Source organism: Macaca mulatta, chromosome 11 (genome assembly GCF_049350105.2).
Source record: "Macaca mulatta isolate MMU2019108-1 chromosome 11, T2T-MMU8v2.0, whole genome shotgun sequence".
Classification (NCBI taxonomy): domain Eukaryota; kingdom Metazoa; phylum Chordata; class Mammalia; order Primates; family Cercopithecidae; genus Macaca; species Macaca mulatta.
Genome location: NC_133416.1, coordinates 59,658,282 through 59,677,348, shown reverse-complemented (window position 1 = coordinate 59,677,348; position 19,067 = coordinate 59,658,282). Strand labels below are relative to the sequence as shown.

Sequence of the window (19,067 nt, the reverse complement as noted above, 5' to 3'; positions counted from 1 at the left end):
GCTATAGCCCATGAGTCTCAGGGTTTTTTTTTAAGGGATTCCATGGGATCCCTGGGTTTCCTAAGCCCCCCACAGAGTCCTGCCCAGGCCAAAGAGCAAGGAAAAGGTCAAAGGGCAGAACAAATGCTGAGTTAGGAGGAGCTATGGAAGGATAAACCTGGCACTAAAAAGGTCAAAGTGGTTTATAGGGGGCGCTGAGGGCTTCCCACATTCTCTGACCTGAATCTTGCAGGCAGATCTGCCCAGTGGGCTCTGGGATAGCTGTGCCTTCCCTAAGAAAGAAATTGTGCAGAAAAGGATGAAACTCTATTTTCCCTCCAGCACATAACCAAGATATAAGGCTACAGATTGCCTTTCCCAGAGGGGAAAACCCTGCAGCAACCTGCTGCTTGGAAAAGTGTAAGAGCAGATCACTGGGGGGAATCGTTTGCCCCCCACTGATAGACAGCTTCCCCAAACTGAAAGTGCAGATGCTCAGTATGTACCGTACTGGGATGGTTGTCAATACCTCTAGTCCTGTAAAAATCCTCAGGACACAGGCCATGCCAATGCCTCCTCACTTCCTGGCATCCTTCTTGAGGTGCTCTCAGCCCCCAGCCTCTATGGTGAAAATATACTTGCTGGCAGCATCACCAACTTGCTGCCAAGGGATCAGTGCTGCAAGGCAAGGTTATTTCTAACTGAGCAGAGCCTGCCAGGAAGAAAGCGTTTGCACCCCACACCACTGTGCAGGTGTGACGGGTGAGCTCACAGCTGCCCCCCAGGCATGCCCAGCCCACTTAATCATTCACAGCTCGACAGCTCTCTCGCCCAGCCCAGTTCTGGAGGGGATAAAAAGGGGGCATTGCCGTTCCTGGGTAACAGAGCCACCTTCTGCGTCCTGCTGAGCTCTGTTCTCTCCAGCACCTCCCAACCCACTAGTGCCCGGTTCTTTTGCTCCACCAGGAACAAGCCATCATGTCTCGCCAGTCAAGTGTGTCCTTCCGGAGTGGGGGCAGTCGTAGCTTCAGCACCGCCTCTGCCATCACCCCGTCTGTCTCCCGCACCAGCTTCACCTCTGTGTCCCGGTCCGGGGGTGGCGGTGGTGGCTTTGGCAGGGTCAGCCTTGGGGGTGCTTGTGGAGTGGGTGGCTATGGCAGCCGGAGCCTCTACAATCTGGGGGGCTCCAAAAGGATATCCATCAGCACTAGTGGTGGCAGCTTCAGGAACCGATTTGGTGCTGGTGCTGGAGGTGGCTATGGCTTTGGAGGTAGTGCCGGTAGTGGATTTGGTTTCGGCGGTGGAGCTGGTGGTGGCTTTGGGCTCGGTGCCGGAGCTGGCTTTGGAGGTGGCTTCGGTGGCCCTGGCTTTCCTGTCTGCCCCCCTGGAGGCATCCAAGAGGTCACCGTCAACCAGAGTCTCCTGACTCCCCTCAACCTGCAAATCGACCCCAGCATCCAGAGGGTGAGGACCGAGGAGCGTGAGCAGATCAAGACCCTCAACAACAAGTTCGCCTCCTTCATCGACAAGGTGAGCTACGATCTTTTGTAAAAAATCACTGTGGGTCTGAAGTAAATGCCAAAGGGAGAGGAAGAGGGAAGATGTCTTGGCTTTGTGTAAATACCTTTATAGTTGTACAGTTCTGTGTTTCCATTTGTTTCTGTGCTCTGGATTTGTGGACGCATTCTGAATTAGACTGGCAGCTGGGAAGGGAGAGTTATTTCTTCCCATTCAGAGGTTAGCTCACAAGGGCCTCTTGACAACTGTTGGACAGAGAGATGAATTCCATGCCACATAGAACGGGGCTGACTGGACAGGAAGTTAGACAAGTGCATGGGCAGCAGCCTGAGTGCCTTTGCAGCCACCACTGAGCCGGGACCCACTCCAAGCAGCACTCCTAGTGCTTTCTGTGCCCTGGATAGGTGTCCTATCTCCCTTTGGAAAAGTGACTTTGGGTGTCTCAGTCTGCTCCTCCCCTCCTGGGGCCCAGGGCCAGGCACGGTGCACAGGAAAGCTTCAGAGGGACAGAAAGAGGTGGGAGGCATCTTAGTGAATTGATCACAGAACATGAAATCCAAGTTTCTCTATCTTCTAACTCTGCTCCCCTCCAGGTGCGGTTCCTGGAGCAGCAGAACAAGGTTCTGGACACCAAGTGGACCCTGCTGCAGGAGCAGGGCACCAAGACCGTGAGGCAGAACCTGGAGCCATTGTTTGAGCAGTACATCAACAACCTCAGGAGGCAGCTGGACAGTATCGTTGGGGAACGGGGCCGCCTGGACTCAGAGCTGAGAAACATGCAGGACCTGGTGGAGGACTTCAAGAACAAGTGAGTTGGGGTGGGGGGTGGACACAGGGGAGGGCTGTGTCTTTTTGGCACCAGATGGGCTTCATTACTAGTCTACTACCATGCCTTCCTTGGGCACTGGGAGGATATACCTTCCATGGACACCTCCAGTACTAAAAGAAACAAACAAAAACACAAGCCAGGCTCATGTTTAGAAAGTTCCAGTCCCAGGCTCAGGCCCTCTGCAAGGAACTTAGCCAACAGCCAGAGCAACATGCTCTGTGCCCTTGGCACTACCTGGAGAATTTTCTGCCCTGATGTAAGGCTTGCTCTCTGGGGCTTTCCTCTCCGGTACATGGGCCTTTGGATAGATTTGTCTCAAAGCAGGAGCTGGTGACACAACCCAGCTTGGTGGCTCAAATAATTTCTTTAGTCTTATGAACCAGCAACTAGGCTGCTAGATTTAGTTTTGTTTATTTGTTTTTTTAAGCCTCTGAAAGCTCAAAAAAGAACACTAGAGAAATTGACTAGGTAACGCAGCTGGGGAGAAACAGCACAGCTTTTCTGCAGGAATCTGCTTGAAACAACCGAATTATAGCAATAATAGAATTATATGGTAGGCGGTTACAGAGAAAGCAGTATTTAAATGGGGAAGGACCTTGGCCAGAGGCCCATGCTACCAGTGTCCCCTCCCTCTCCGCCTATGAGGAGAAGCCCCTTCCCACTGCAAAGTAGGCTTACAGTTGACTGTGAAATAAAGACCCCTTACCTGTTGCTCATTCTCTGACAAACACTTCCTATCCCTTTCACCACCAGGTATGAGGATGAAATCAACAAGCGCACCACTGCCGAGAATGAGTTTGTGATGCTGAAGAAGGTGCGTGTGGGTGGGAGAGAACTGGCAGCCTGCAGCTATGCTCGCTAAGCGTGGAGCTCACTTAAGTAGGGTGTGTGCGGTGCCAACCATCCCTGTTTCCCCAGGATGTAGATGCTGCCTACATGAACAAGGTGGAGCTAGAGGCCAGGGTCGATGCGCTGATGGATGAGATTAACTTCATGAAGATGTTCTTTGATGCGGTAAGAAACTTATCTAAATTTTTCACATGGGTGGGTTTTTTTCCTCAAGTTGTCAAATCACAATGAGTGGAAGATTTGAATGGAACTGACCTTAAATAACATAACACAGAACCAGATGACTGACTCCAAAACTCCCTGCAGGAGCTGTCCCAGATGCAGACGCACGTCTCTGACACCTCCGTGGTCCTCTCCATGGACAACAACCGCAACCTGGACCTGGACAGCATCATCGCCGAGGTCAAGGCCCAGTATGAGGAGATCGCCAACCGCAGCCGGACCGAAGCTGAGTCTTGGTACCAGACCAAGGTGGGTGCTTTGATGACTGTCTCCTGAGTGAGGGGACACACCCATGTCTAGGATTCTAGGCCATGATGACACCAAGGATGGGGCTCCTGGAACCTGCTGAGACCCATTGGGATGCTTTATAGGAATGGCCCTATAGACAATTTCCATCTAAACCCAAGGACCTGAGAAAGAATCTCACTCTGAATCTCACACCAGTGTCTCCAGGAGAGCAAAGGCACCAGACTGGCTCGACCTTGGAAGAGCCTGAACCAGCCCCAGACTACTTGCCACTACTTAGAACTCACTGCCTGTGAACTTTGGGAAAGTTCTTCCCACTCATATAAACAGAATGTTTTCTCTTTCCTGGCTGCATCAGTATGAGGAGCTGCAGCAGACAGCTGGCCGGCATGGCGATGACCTCCGCAACACCAAGCATGAGATCTCTGAGATGAACCGGATGATCCAGAGGCTGAGAGCTGAGATTGACAATGTCAAGAAACAGGTAGGGTGTGATTGAAAGAGGGCAAGGAAGGGGCCTGAGCTCTAAAAGGGACATCTACTTTGTTTTGTTTATTTTGTTTTACTTTTGCTAAACACACGGAGCCAGATCCAGTACCAGTGTTTCAATGTCCTGCCACCCACGATGGTTTCTGTCTGGGATTCATGATAGTTTGGTTTGCCTGACCCAGAATCTCAGAAGGAGACACCTCAGGCCCAGCTCAGCTGCCCAAGCAACCCCACTCTCTTCCTTTCTGTCTGTAGTGCGCCAACCTGCAGAACGCCATTGCGGATGCCGAGCAGCGTGGGGAGCTGGCGCTCAAGGATGCCAGAAACAAGCTGGCCGAGCTGGAGGAGGCCCTGCAGAAGGCCAAGCAGGACATGGCCCGGCTGCTGCGTGAGTACCAGGAGCTCATGAACACCAAGCTGGCCCTGGACGTGGAGATCGCCACTTACCGCAAGCTGCTGGAGGGCGAGGAGTGCAGGTGAGCAGACAGCATGACACAAGCTGCTCCACTGTGGGGTGTACAACACACACACATGCGATCAGTGACTTGTGCATGGTAATGACACATCATCAATACTATTTCAGTCTGACTCATAGCCATATAGCTGAATATAGTGTTCCTGGGTGCTGCCTGTCCTCCAGGCACCTGAGCAACTCAGCAAACCTGTCTTGACACTTGTGTCTTTTCTGCTTTTGCCCATGTTCTTTGCTCAGCCTCAATATCCATCATGCCCACCTCCATCCCCACTTGTCCTCCAGTACCCCTTCCTTCAGGAAGCCTTTCATGTTTACTCCAGCCGAGTTAAACTCACCTACCTTTGGATTGCCAAACCTCTGACGCTGCCCATTGACTACTTTCTGTTTGAGGAATTTTTGTCCGTGCCAAATTCTCTCACAGAGTGTAACTCCTACAAGGCAAAAACTGCTTTTGACATAATCATATTTCCCATATCTCTTGTGCTTTCCCTATGGTGGGTGTAGGAGAATGTGAATTATAATTCTTTCCTAACAACTTGTTTCTAGGTCAATCCCTCTTCATTGGAAAGTCCCTCGGGAGAGTTCTCCCTTCCTTTAACTTAAGCAGCTTTTGGTCATACAGACTCCTGGCTTATGGAATGAACTCGAATCATGAGGATGGGAGTTAGCCACATAGACTAATGCTGTCTTTTTGGGAGCTGTTAACCCTTAATTCAATTTTTCTCCTTTCAGACTCAGTGGAGAAGGAGTTGGACCAGTCAACATCTGTAAGTAGCTTTGAACAGACATTAACAATGACAATAATATGGGATATATTTAGTGCCAACTCAGAATTCTGCTATTTCTAGGTCCAAATCTTTCCCTTCCCAGCATATGGTAATTTATAATAATACACTTAGTAAGGTATGGGTGGTGGAAGGAAAGGACAGATTGGGACAGGAAACAATGTGGTTCATGTCTTATCTCTTAAAGGGTAAGACATGCATCCTATGCTTCTTGGACACTGTTCCCTGACCTGCCCCTAGTACGTAGCTCCCCCTAGTGCCTAGCTCCCCCCAGTACTTAGCTCCCCCCAGTACCTAGCTCCTCCCCTCAGTACCTAGCTCCCTGTAGTACCTCACTCCCCTCAGTACCTAGCTCCCCTCAGTACCTAGCTCCCCTCAGTACCTAGCACCTTGCCTCTTATGCTCACCCACTTTTTTAGGGACCTTAACTAAATGACAGTTCTTCTGGGCCTTGTTTGTTACTCTGTAAAGGGGGCCCTGTAGAGTGCTCCAACACCAGCAGATCAAATAAGTGGGCCATGCAGGATCAGCCTGGCAGACGGTGTCACTGAGTCCTCCCTCCTTTCCCTGTAGCTGTTGTCACAAGCAGTGTCTCCTCTGGATATGGCAGCGGCAGTGGCTACGGCGGTGGTCTCGGTGGAGGTCTTGGCGGCGGCCTCGGTGGAGGTCTTGGCGGCGGCCTCGGTGGAGGTCTTGGCGGTGGTCTTGGCGGAGGTAGCAGCGGAAGCTACTACTCCAGCAGCAGTGGGGGTGTCGGCCTAGGCGGTGGGCTCAGTGTGGGGGGCTCTGGCTTCAGTGCAAGCAGTGGCCGAGGCCTGGGGGTGGGCTTTGGCAGTGGTGGGGGTAGCAGCTCCAGCGTCAAATTTGTCTCCACCACCTCCTCCTCCCGGAAGAGCTTCAAGAGCTAAGAGTCTGCTGCAAGTCACTGCCTTCCAAGTGCAGCAACCCAGCCCACGGAGACTGCCTCTTCTAGGCAGTTGCTCAAGCCATGTTTTATCCTTTTCTGGAGAGTAGTCTAGACCAAGCCCATTGCAGAACCACATTCTTTGGTTCCCAGGAGAACCCAATTCCCAGCCCCTGGTCTCCCTTGCCACAGTTCTATATTCTGCTTCAAATCAGCCTTTAGGTTTCCCACAGCATGGTCCCTGCTGACACAAGAACCCAAAGTATTCCCAAATCTAAATTGTCAAAACAGAATCCCCACCCCAATCCCAAATTTTGTTCTGGTTCTAACTACCTCCAGAGTGTGTTCAATAAAATGCTTTTATAATATAAGCTGGTGTGCAGAATTGTTTTTCTTCTAGGTTTACAATCAGCCTAGAGATACCATGAGGGTCAGTCTACCCAGATGCGATTCTTTTGACAATTCACAGGGAGAATGGAATAACATTTAAGGGAAAGTGGCTATCGGGGGTGGCCCAGAGACTCCAAGAAGTACAGAGATTGTAAAGTCTCTACAATGAAGGAGTCTCTGGAGGGCAATAATGGGCGTGTGCATTGTACTGCAATTTAGATTTTAGAGCCTTTTGTTAAAGAGGGGCCTATGCAAGGTGAGATGATTTGCAAGTAGCAGCGTATTTGGGCTTAAGTAAAGTTTGTAAATGAAGAATATGTTGCCTTCAGGACCTCAAAAGACCTAAAAGATGTTGGGCCTTTTCTAAAAATTGTGGGTACTAAGATGCTCGATAGCTATTTTTTGACAGTGTCAGGGATAGAGTAGCTCTTGGTTTACCAAATAATTTCTGAAATTTAATGGAGGTGGCAGGACTTTGCATGACCTGTGGGACAATGGCACACCCTTTTTTTCTGAGCTCCTTGGTATCTATATGTCCTGAATGAGTGTATCAAATGCATCTCTTTGGAGGAGGATTCAGCAATATAAATCATATCTGTGCTCCTGGAGAAAGTCAGATGCATTTAAGAGCTTGACTGCAAAAATCGCATGACATGGCAGGCTCATTGAGGCACTTCCTGAGTATCTAGGAAAGCTGCATCATGCCCCTTTGGTGGTGAAACGAGTTGTGACTGAGAGGCTGTTGCAATGGGCACTCAACAGAATATTCGACAGCCAAATCCGTAAGAAGGAAGTATCTACCAGCTGCTGATTGGATACATCAATAATTCCAATAATGTTGGGTATGGAGCCTTAGTAGGCATGACCATGACATTATGGTTGTGGTAATCCACTGTGAGGCACCATTCATTTTTTCCAAGTTTAAAAATAGGCCAAATTAGCTTGTTGATGGAAAAAACAATGGACATAAACAACCCTTCTCGAAATAGATCCTATTTAATGGGCTTCACTCCTTAAAGGTCCTGTTTTAATTCACACTGGGGCATATTAACTATTTTAACTAGGGGTTGGGGAGGCCCATGGTGTTCCATTTTGTCAAACCAACTTATAAATGCCAAGGATTTGATTTAATTTTAATTTATGACTTATTGGGTCAGACTGTCCATGCCCTTTACTTTAGAGGATGCTATGTGGGATACTTTAGAGGATTCTATGATTGTGGGAAATCTAAGCAAGTCAGTAGTTTTGCTATTAAAGTGAGGCATGCCTGTTTGTTCTCTATTTTGTATTCAGTAACTTCCCCAAGATTACAGGGGTACCTTGTTTAAATTTGATAGGATCCCCAAGTATAAGTATAATTTGAGCTTCAGTATGGATTAAAGCCGTGAAGAATTGTCAATTATTGTATGTCAGCAGATGTGAAAGAAAGAATTTATGTGGTGAAGACACCAAGACAAGCTGCACGCCTTTTTATCTTTTAGATGTATAAATTATTTAGGCAATTTCGGATTTCCAATTGTATCAAAGTATGGACCTTTGTTTTAATTTTTTGTTTCTTCTCCCTGTTTTCAGGTTTCTCTGTCTCTCTCTCTCTCTCTCTCTCTCTCTCTCTTTCTTGTGGTTTCTGAATATAATTTGGCAGGCAAGGAATTCTCTCTACTCTGCTCATATTTATATATTTATTCCTCCAAAGAGCCTCAAATCTGTATTGTCAGGGTTCAAGGCCTGGAAATATGGAAATAGTTGAATTAACCCTTTGGCTGTGCCATGCATGTTTTTCCATAGAGCCCAGAGGATAAGGATCTTTTCTGGTAACAGAGGCATAGGCGGCGGCAGCGGTGGCAACAGGAGCAACAGCAGCAACGGCAGCCAAGACATTTTACAGGACACTAGTTAGTAAGCCCTCTGGTTTTTGGTTTTTTGTTTTCCAACAGAGTTTTGCTCTTATTGCCCAGGCTGGAGGGCAATGGCGCAAACTCGACTCACCACAACCTCCACCTCCCAGGTTCAAGCGATTCTCCTGTCTCAGCCTCCCAAGGAGCTGGAATTACAGGCATGCACCACCATGCCCAGCTAATTTTGTATATTTAGTAGAGACAGGATTTCTCCATGTTGGTCAGGCTGGTCTCAAACTCCTGACCTCAGGTGATCCTCCTGCCTCGGGCTCTCAAAGTGCTGAGATTACAGGCGTGAGCCACCGCACCTGGCCGCCATCTGTTTTTAGGAGTGTGGCTTCAGCATGCCACATAGTAACTGTTCTTCTTCCACATGAGTGACCACCAGAAGGGACCACATATTAGTCTTTTCCCTGAGAACTCCATAGAATGAGGGCCAGCACCTGCTGGAGACACACAATCAATAGTCACGGGGTAAGAGCCACTCCCCTGAGCTTAGCATCAGTCCCAGTTTGTGCTGGAAGCAAGAAATACAATTCAATATGGGACATACAGATAGGTCTGGGCTGATGAACATGATCCAGGGCCTCCTTAAGAGAGCCCCCAATCCCATACTCCTGTCCTTAAATGCCAATTTTTGAAACTTCTGATTTGGGTCAGTTAAATCTATAACAGAGGCTCAGCAGAACTCAGCAAATGCAGTGCAAAGCAACACAGCTCAAAGTGCAAGTTTGCCAGCAGGCAGCAACACAACTCAAAGGGCCCCCTAGTCAGCACACAGCAGCCCAGAGCAAGACAGCAGAGCTAGACTGGAAGCCAAAGCAAGAAAGAAAAGACTCTGGTGGTAGCAGTCATCATCTAGACATCTAGCAGGCTCATAGTACCGATTGTCATGTCATGACCACCTTCCAGAGGCAAGATGGACAGCCACCCAAAATTTCATTTAGCTATTGAGACTAATGGCATCACACACACACACACACACACACACACACACATACACACTCTCCAAGAGGGGATGAATGGATATTTAACTCAAATAATAAAGCTTTCTGAGGGAAGCAAGACAGGACTTCCAAGCTGGTCCAAAAGTGGCTTGAGTGAGCAGGGATTTTTATGGCATCAGGTTTTTTTAATGGTAATTAGGGGTGGGGCCTGCATGTGGTTTGAAGGTGGAAGTTGCTATCAGTGCCAAAGGATGGAACACCTGGGTTTTCATATCAGCTTTTCCCAGATATGAGCATAATAGGAAAGAGAGGCAAGGGACTTGCTTAGAAGTTGTCAGCAATCAAACATCAGTGCAGTCAAGATGGTTTAATATTTTAAAAAATCATGTAATACACAAAACTATAGAATAAAGGGAGAGAAATCAAATGACCACCCCAAAAAACAAAAAATATTATACTTAATGGTAAATGAAACTTTTCCATTGAGCAAAAAGGGGGTAAGGATAACTATTATCACCACAATTGTTCAACTTTATACTGGAGATCTTAGCCATTGCAATAAGGCAAGACAAAGAAATAAACATCTTCAGGATCAGAAGAAAAGCAAACTGCAGGTGCTCACATATGACATAATCGTATATATAGAAAATCAAAATAATCTACAAACTACTAGAATTAATAAGTGAATTTATCAGGGTCACCAGAAAATCAACATACCAATATCAATTATGTTTTTGTACACTAGAAAACAACAATTAGAAAATGAAATTTGAAAGATATTTTTAGCAGCATGAAAAATCTAATACCTAGAAATAAACCTAACCAAAGATAAAACTAAAATGATCCATTGACAATATTAAAGAAGACCTAATGAACAAAGGTACATAATATCTTCATGGATTGGAAAACTTAATAATGTAAATACATCAGTTTCTCCCAATTGAACTCTGGGTTTAATGCAATTTCAATCAAATTTTAGCAGATGTTTTGTGGAAATTGATAAGTCTATTCTAAAATTTGTATTGAAATGCAATGATTTGAATGTATTGCCTCCAAAATTTGGATATCGCAATATGATGATACTAAGAAACGGGGCTTTTCAGAGTTCAGAGGCTTCACACAGGGTTCAGTTAGGTTGCTCTTCTGCTCTTCTGCCATGTGAGGAGATAGCATTCCTCCCCTCCAGAGAATGTAGTGCTCATTAGACAACCAAACCTGTCAGTGTCTTGATCCTGGACTTCCCAGCCTCCAGAACTGTGAGAAATAAATTTTTGGTTTTTTAAACTACCCAATCTCAGCTATTCCATTATAGCAGCACAAAATGAATTAAGACAGGAAATGAAAAGGAGCTAAAATAGTCCAAACAACCTTAAAAAAGAAGAACAGTTTTTACACTGCTGTTGGGAATGTAAATTAGTTCAGCCATTGTGGAAGACAGTGTGATGAGTCTTCAAAGACCTAGAACGAAAAATACCATTTGTCCTAGGAATCCCATTACTGCGTATATACCCAAAGGAATAGAAATTATTCTATTATAAAGACACATGCACATGCACGTTTACTACAGCACTATTCACAATAGCAAAGACATGAAACCAACACAAACGCCCAACAATGATAGATAGGAAAAAGAAACTGTGATACATATACACCACAGAATACTATGCAGCCATAAAAAGAAATGAAATCATGTCCTTTGCAGGGACATGGATGGAGCTGGAAGCCACTATCCTCAGCAAACTAACACAGAAACAGAAAACCAAACACCACATGTTCCCACTTATAAGTGGGAGCTGAACAGTGAGAACACATGGAGACAGGGAGGAGAACAACACATGCTGGGGCCTCTCAAAGGGGTTGGGGGAAGGGAGAGCATCAGGATAAACAGCTAATGCATGTGGGGCTTAAAACCTAGGTGATGGGTTGATAGATGCAGCAAACCACTGTGGCACATGTTTACCTATGTAACAAACTTGCAGATCCTGCACATGTATCCCAGAACTTTAAATTCAATTAGAAAAAATGATGAATAAAGTTGAAAGACTTATAGTTCCAGATACTGAAACTTATTAAAAAGTTGTAGTAATTAAGAAAGTATGGTACTTGGGAAATGATTGACAAATGGACCTATGAGATAGTATATAGTATCTAGAAGCAAACTACATATTGACTCAATTGATTTACAACAAAGGTACTATTACAGTGCAATAGAGAAAGGATAGTCTTTTTGATAAATGGTACAAGGTTAGTTGGCTGTCTATATGGGAAAAATCTATTATGATTTCTACTTCATCCCACAGAAAAAAATCAATTTCAGTTGTATTATAGTCCTATATGTGAAAGGTAAAACAATAATTCATTCAGAAGAAAACAGAAGATATCTTTATGCCCTGAGGATAGGCAAACATTTCTTAAATGAGATAGAAAAAAAGCTTACCTTAAAAAATTGAAAAACTTTGTTCATAAAACAACATGAAGAGAGCAAAACAGTAAGCCACAGCCCTGGAAAATTTTGAATATATAAAAATAGTGTATTATATATAGACATAATTTATATATATATATGAAATTGTATTCAGAATATACAAAGAACTACAAAACACTACCCACAACAACGTTATTCTCAAGTGTACTTAAGACATACACAAAGATAAGTAATATGCTAAGCCATAAAACAGTCTCAATACACTTCAAAATATTGAAGACATATTGACTATGTTCCATGATTATGGCATATTAAATTAGAAATCAGTAATGAAATATAGCTCAACAATTCAAAAATATTTAGAAACTGAGCAAAACTTTTAAGCAACCTATGGGTTAGTTAATGGGGATGATTTGGAGGAAGGGTCTTAAGCTTGGTCCTTGTCTATTGTCTGCCCCTTATAGGAGAAATCCAAAGCAGTAGCCCAACAACCTGTGCCCTTGCCTGTGATTCCACATAAAGGCAGGATGACTTCACAGTCAGGGTTGACAGATTTAGCAAACAAAAATATAGGATGTGCAGTTCAGATTGAATTTCAGATAAACAACAAATAATTTTTTAGTATAAGTATGTTCCATGCAACATGTGGAACATACTTACTCTATATTTCTTGTTGTTTTTCTGAAATTTAAATGTAACTGGGCATTCTCTATTTTGTCTGAACAACTCTATTCACAAGTGACTTGGATGGCAATGCCTTCTTCAAGTCTCAAGCCAGCTGGTGTCTAGTTGGCCTCTCAGAGCTGACCTTCACTCGAGGCTGGTGAGGTACCTTGCCAGTAGCCTGCTGTCTTGGAGCTTTTCAGTTGGGGAAGGAGAACAGACTTTGCCTGGCACACCGGAAACTTGTCCTAACAGCTTTTGGGGCTTATACAACATTGGTGATCGTCCACCCAGAGTGTCCTACAGAATCTCTGACTGACAGAGGAGGGTGTGGAGCATGGTGAGTTGTCGGTGTGGAGAGGGGCAGTTCCTCGAAGATGAGGAATGTTTGTGGGATGAGAATGTTTCTAAATCAGCACATGGTCAGCAAGGCAATCTAACAGAAAAGTTCATATTCTCAATCTGCTTTATTCAACAGAACAAAAGAAGGCAAAGAGAGCAAAGAAAAGCAGTGCAGAAATGCAGAATGCATCAGAAGGTACGTCACACTCCATTCAGGGACACTGCAAGGGAAGATTAGGACAACTTATTTGTCAGATGGGAACTCCTGAGTGTAGTTATGATGGGCAGGACTACTGGGAATTGAAGAGAGGACTCCTCCTCTGCAGGTGGACCCAGACTGAGCTTCAGTTTTTAGTGGGGGGCATATGTCATTTTTGTCCCAGAATTATGGCAGACTCATGTATCTGTAATAAGATGGAAGCATGAGAAGGACATTTGCATGTCTGCATGACGATAACTGTTGGTCTTTTGATGGTGATCAAGGGGAGCCCCGTGGAGCAGGTATCGGCAAGGAGGGGAAACAAAGGGCAGAAAACCTCAGCTCCGACTTAAAGAGCAAGAGAGACCAGAGGGACTTTTAGTTTGGGGTCTGGCACGTCAGGAGGTTGAAAGCCATCACTGCATTCTAACAGAAAGTAAAAAACTGAACAAATGAAAAGCAACAACTCTCCTCCATCTGTCCGAGAACTGAGGTTACAGGGCAAACCACTCACTGCCTTCCAACTGGAGAGTTAGAGAGGCAATTACAGAGAATCCTAACTTACTAGAGTAGTAACCCATGAGGAGAAATCCCCACAGGAACCAGTAGTTGGGTAGAAAACCCTCAGCTGTAATTGGTAAATTGCCGGAGGCTCCGGGTGAACAAGTCTGAGTGCTGAAAATTCCAGGGGAGCCCAGTCTTAGAGGGGCATACTTTCTCATTAGTTTTACCTCCAGGGGCTCCACCAGGTCCTCACAGAGAAAACGTGAGAAAAATCTCATGCTTCCAGTAGAGGGAGTAGAAAAAGAATCATTTTGAAATAGCCAGAGCATTCTGTTCTTTTTTTTTTTTTATCACACAGGCCTTTTTTTTTTTTTTTTTGAAATTTATTTGACTTTATTTGCATCTGCATTTCCCAATTTTTCTTACATTTCTTACAAATTAACCTCCAGGTTTCTATAGCAGCGATTCTCAAACACGAGCATACTTTAGAATCTTTCAGAAGGCTGGTTAAAACACAGATTAATGAGCCCCACCCGCAGAGTTTCTGGTTCAGTAGGCCTGGGATAGGCACAGGGAATCTGTATTTCTTTTTTTTTTTTTTTAATTAATTAATTTATTTTTTATCATTATTATACTTTAAGTTCTAGGGTACATGTGCATAACGTGCAGGTTTGTTACATATGTATACTTGTGCCATGTTGCTGTGCTGCACCCATCAACTTGTCAGCACCCATCAACTTGTCATTTACATCAGGTATAACTCCCATTGCAATCCCTCCCCGCTCCCCCCTCCCCATGATAGGCCCCAGTGTGTGATGTTCCCCTTCCCGAGTCCAAGTGATCTCATTGTTCAGTTCCCACCTATGAGTGAGAACATGCGGTGTTTGGTTTTCTGTTCTTGTGATAGTTTGCTAAGAATAATGGTTTCCAGCTGCATCCATGTGCCTACAAAGGACACAAACTCATCCTTTTTTATGGCTGCATAGTATTCCATGGTGTATATGTGCCACATTTTCTTAATCCAGTCTGTCACTGATGGACATTTGGGTTGATTCCAAGTCTTTGCTATTGTGAATAGTGCCGCAATAAACATACGTGTGCATGTGTCTTTATAGCAGCATGATTTATAATCCTTTGGGTATATACCCAGTAATGGGATGGCTGGGTCATATGGTACATCTGTCTGATTGGGGTGCCTGAAAGTGAGGGGGAAAATGGAACCAAGTTGGAAAACACTCTTCAGGATATCATCCAGGAGAACTTCCCCAACCTAGTAGGGCAGGCCAACATTCAAATCCAGGAAATACAGAGAACGCCACAAAGATACTCCTCGAGAAGAGCAACTCCAAGACACATAATTGCAGATTCACCAAAGTTGAAATGAAGGAAAAAATCTTAAGGGCAGCCAGAGAGAAAGGTCGGGTTACCCACAAAGGGAAGCCCATCAGACTAACAGCAGATGTCTCGGCAGAAACTCTGCAAGCCAGAAGAGAGTGGGGGCCAATATCCAACATTCTTAAAGAAAGGAATTTTAAACCCAGAATTTCATATCCAGCCAAACTAAGTTTCATAAGTGAAGGAGAAATAAAATCCTTTACAGATAAGCGAATGCTTAGAGATTTTGTCACCACTAGACCTGCCTTACAAGAGACCCTGAAGGAAGCACTAAACATGGAAAGGAACAACCGGTACCAGCCATTGCAAAAACATCCAAAATGTAAAGACCATTTAGGCTAGGAATAAACTACATCAACTAATGAGCAAAATAACCAGTTAATATCATAATGGCAGGATCAAGTTCACACATAACAATATTAACCTTAAATGTAAATGGACTAAATGCTCCAATTAAAAGACACAGACTGGCAAACTGGATTAAGAGTCAAGACCCATCAGTCTGCTGTATTCAGGAGACCCAACTCACACGCAGAGACATACATAGGCTCAAAATAAAGGGATGGAGGAAGATTTACCAAGCAAATGGAGAACAAAAAAAATCAGGGGTTGCAATACTAGTCTCTGATAAAACAGACTTTAAACCATCAAAGATCAAAAGAGACAAAGAAGGCCATTACATAATGGTAAAAGGATCAATTCAACAGGAAGAGCTAACTATCCTAAATATATATGCACCCAGTACAGGAGCACCCAGATTCATAAAGCAAGTCCTTAGAGACTTACAAAGAGACTTAGACTCCCATACAATAATAATGGGAGACTTCAACACTCCACTGTCAACATTAGACAGATCAACGAGACAGAAAGTTAACAAGGATATCCAGGAATTGAACTCATCTCTGCAGCAAGCAGACCTAATAGACATCTATAGAACTCTCCACCCCAAATCAACAGAATATACATTCTTCTCAGCATTCTGTTGTTAAGGCAGTCTGCGGTCGGGAAAAACTATTTAACCACAGCCAGCCCTGCTGAGGTTTTATCAGAGCCTGGTCTAACTGGAGAAAGGGACATACCCAACCCCAGCTCCCTCCAGCTATGCTGGCCCTACTTAAAGAGGTGAAAAAAACCTCAGAAGCACTTGTGAAGTTCACAGCCAAGGGGCACAGGCTCACTAAAAGACTAAGACCTAATCCTAATCATAGAACACCTCCCCTCACCTCATACCTCATCACTACATTACTAAAGCCTTATTTACCAGTTTCTTCCACCCATTTTCAACAAAAAAATTACAAAGCATACTTAAAGGTAGAAAACACGTATTTTTTTGCGGCGCTATTCACAATAGCAAAGACTTGGAACCAACCCAAATGTCCATCAATGATAGACTGGATTAAGAAAACGTGGCACATATACACCATGGAATACTATGCAGCCATAAAAAAGATGAGTTCATGTCCTTTTGTAGGGACATGGATGAAGCTGGAAACCATCATTCTCAGCAAACTATCGCAAAGACAAAAAACCAAACACCGCATGTTCTCACTCATAGGTGGGAATTGAACAATGAGAACACTCGGACACAGGAAGGGGAACATCACACACCGGGGCCTGTCGTGAGGTGGGGGTGGAGGGAGGGATAGCATTAGGAGATATACCTAATGTAAATGATGAGTTAATGGGTGTAGCACACCAACAGGGCACATGCATACATACATAACAAATCTGCACATTGTGCACATGTACCCTAGAACTTAAAGTATAATCATAATTTTTTAAAAACACAGTTTGAAAAGACAGAGCAAATGCCAGAACCACACTCAGTTATGGCAGGGAGGTTGGAATTATTAGATCGGGAATTTAAACAGCCATGATTAACAAGCTAAGAGCACAAATGAACAAAGTAGACAACATGCAAGAACAGATGGGTAATGAAAGCAGAGAGACAGAAATTCTAATAATAAAAAAAAAATGCTAGAGATAAAAAAACATTATAACAGAAATGACAAACGCCTTTGATGGGCTCATTAGTAGACTAGACACAGCTGACATTAGAATCTGAGCTTAAGGGTATGTCCATAGAACTGTTTTTTCGAAACTGAAAAGCAAAAATAAAAAAAGGCTGAGAAAAAAGAACAGAGTATGCGAGAACTGTGGGGGAAACTATAAAAGATGTAACTTACATAAAAGGAATACTAGAAGAAGAAATAGAGAAAGGAACAGAATAAATATTGGAGACAGTAATGACTGAGAATTTCCAAAACTTAGTGTCAGACATAAAAAAACACCCTGTGTATATTATGTTCAAACTGTAGAAAATGAAAGATAAACAACATAAAATCTTGAAAGAAGATTTTCCCCATGGGTGGGGGGGAACAGCTTATCTATAGTGGAACAAGGATAATAATTAAATCTCACTTCCTCACAGGAACCTTGCAAGCAAGAAAAGACTGGAGTGAAATATTTACTGTTGGGTGAGAAAACACCAACACAGAATTCTATATCTTGCTAAATTATCCTTCAAAAGTGAAGAAAAAATAAAGACTTTCTCAAGACAAACAAAAATTAACAGAATTTGTTGCCAGTAGTCCTGCCTTGTAAGAAATGTTAAAAGAAGCTCTTCACAGAGAAGGAAAATTATATAGGTCAGAAACTTGGTTCTACATAAAGAAGGGAAAAACATTAGAGAAGAAATAAGATCTAACAGATAAATGTTTGTTCAAAATAATAATAGCAACAATGTCTTCAATGTTTGTACTTTATGGGTAAGTGAAATGAATGACAGCAATGATACAAAGGATGTGAGGAAGGAATTAGCAATACGGTCACCCCTTGGTATATGCCAGGGATTGATTCCAGGATCCTGCACATATACCAAAATCCTGGCATAGTCAAGTCCCACAGTCAGCCCTGTAGAATCCTCTACATGAAAAGAAAAGTTGCCCCTTCATGATACTTGGATATTGCATCTTGTGAATTCTACATATAAGTGGATCCATGAAGTTCAAACCATGTTGTTCAAGGGTAAACTGTACTTGGTTATTACAAAGAACTTGCAATACCCATGAAGCAGTATAGTGTTATTTGAAAGTAGACTTGGATTTGTTGTAAATGTATATTGCAAACTCTAGGGCAACCACTGAAAGAGGTTAAAAAAAAGAAAAATAAGAAGTATAACTAAAGATACACTAAAAAGGAGAGAAAATGGAATCATATAAAATGCTCAGTTAAAACCACAAAAGGTGAAAAAAGAGTGGGAGACAAAAAAGGACCAAAGAACAAGGGTAACAACTAAAAACAGTAAGAAATATGGTAGATATTAATCCAACTACATCAATAATAACTTTAAATGGTGATGGTCTAAATACACCAATTTAAATATAGACATTGTCAGAATGGATCAAAAAACAAAACCCAACTGTATGCTGTCTAAAAGAAACCCATTTTAAATATAAAGACATACATGGTTAAAAGTAAAAGGATGGAGAAAGAACATACCACGCTAACGCTAATTAAAAGAAAGCTGAAGTAGCTGTACTAATTTTGGACAGGACAAACTTCATAGCAAGGAAAGTTATCAGTTCGAAAGAGAGGCATTACCTAATGATAAAGGTGTCAATAACAATCCTTAATTCCAAGATATAAATATCCTTAATGTATATGTGCTTAACAACAGAGCATCAAAATATGTGAGGCAAAAACCAATAGAATGGGGTGGAGAAACAGATGAATCCACTATTCTAATCAGAGACTTCAACACTATTTTATATTAGAACATATTTATATTGATTTTTTATTAGAAAATCAGTAAGGACATAGTTGAACTCAAAAACACCATCAGTCACCTCGATATAATTGACTTCTTTAGAATACTTCATCAAACAAGAGCAGACTACACATTCTTCTCAAGCTCACATAGAACATTCACCAAGATTCTGGCCATAAAACATACTTCAAAACTTTTTAAAAATATATAAATCATACAATGCATGCTCTCATACCACAATA

General features: G+C 43.4%; 1 protein-coding gene across 1 annotated transcript; it reads left to right on the top strand.

The window, feature by feature from the left end:
- Positions 1-843: 843 nt before the first annotated feature.
- On the top strand, positions 844-6,667 carry KRT5 (keratin 5). The gene is made up of 9 exons (XM_015151781.3): positions 844-1,509; positions 2,091-2,305; positions 3,080-3,140; positions 3,245-3,340; positions 3,482-3,646; positions 4,002-4,127; positions 4,388-4,608; positions 5,340-5,374; positions 5,966-6,667. Exons 1-9 carry the CDS (start codon positions 958-960, stop codon positions 6,298-6,300), a joined length of 1,806 nt encoding a protein of 601 aa, XP_015007267.3. The 5' UTR covers positions 844-957; the 3' UTR covers positions 6,301-6,667.
- Positions 6,668-19,067: the final 12,400 nt, after the last annotated feature.

What these genes read in the sequence shown, in the direction of transcription:
- KRT5 (XM_015151781.3), top strand. Translation starts at nt 958, where the DNA reads ATGTCTCGCCAGTCAAGTGTGTCCTTCCGGAGTGGGGGCAGTCGTAGC. An exon ending in TCGCCTCCTTCATCGACAAG is followed by an intron (nt 1,510 to 2,090) that starts GTGAGCTACGAT and finishes GCTCCCCTCCAG; the next exon opens with GTGCGGTTCCTGGAGCAGCA. An exon ending in TGAAGATGTTCTTTGATGCG is followed by an intron (nt 3,341 to 3,481) that starts GTAAGAAACTTA and finishes AACTCCCTGCAG; the next exon opens with GAGCTGTCCCAGATGCAGAC.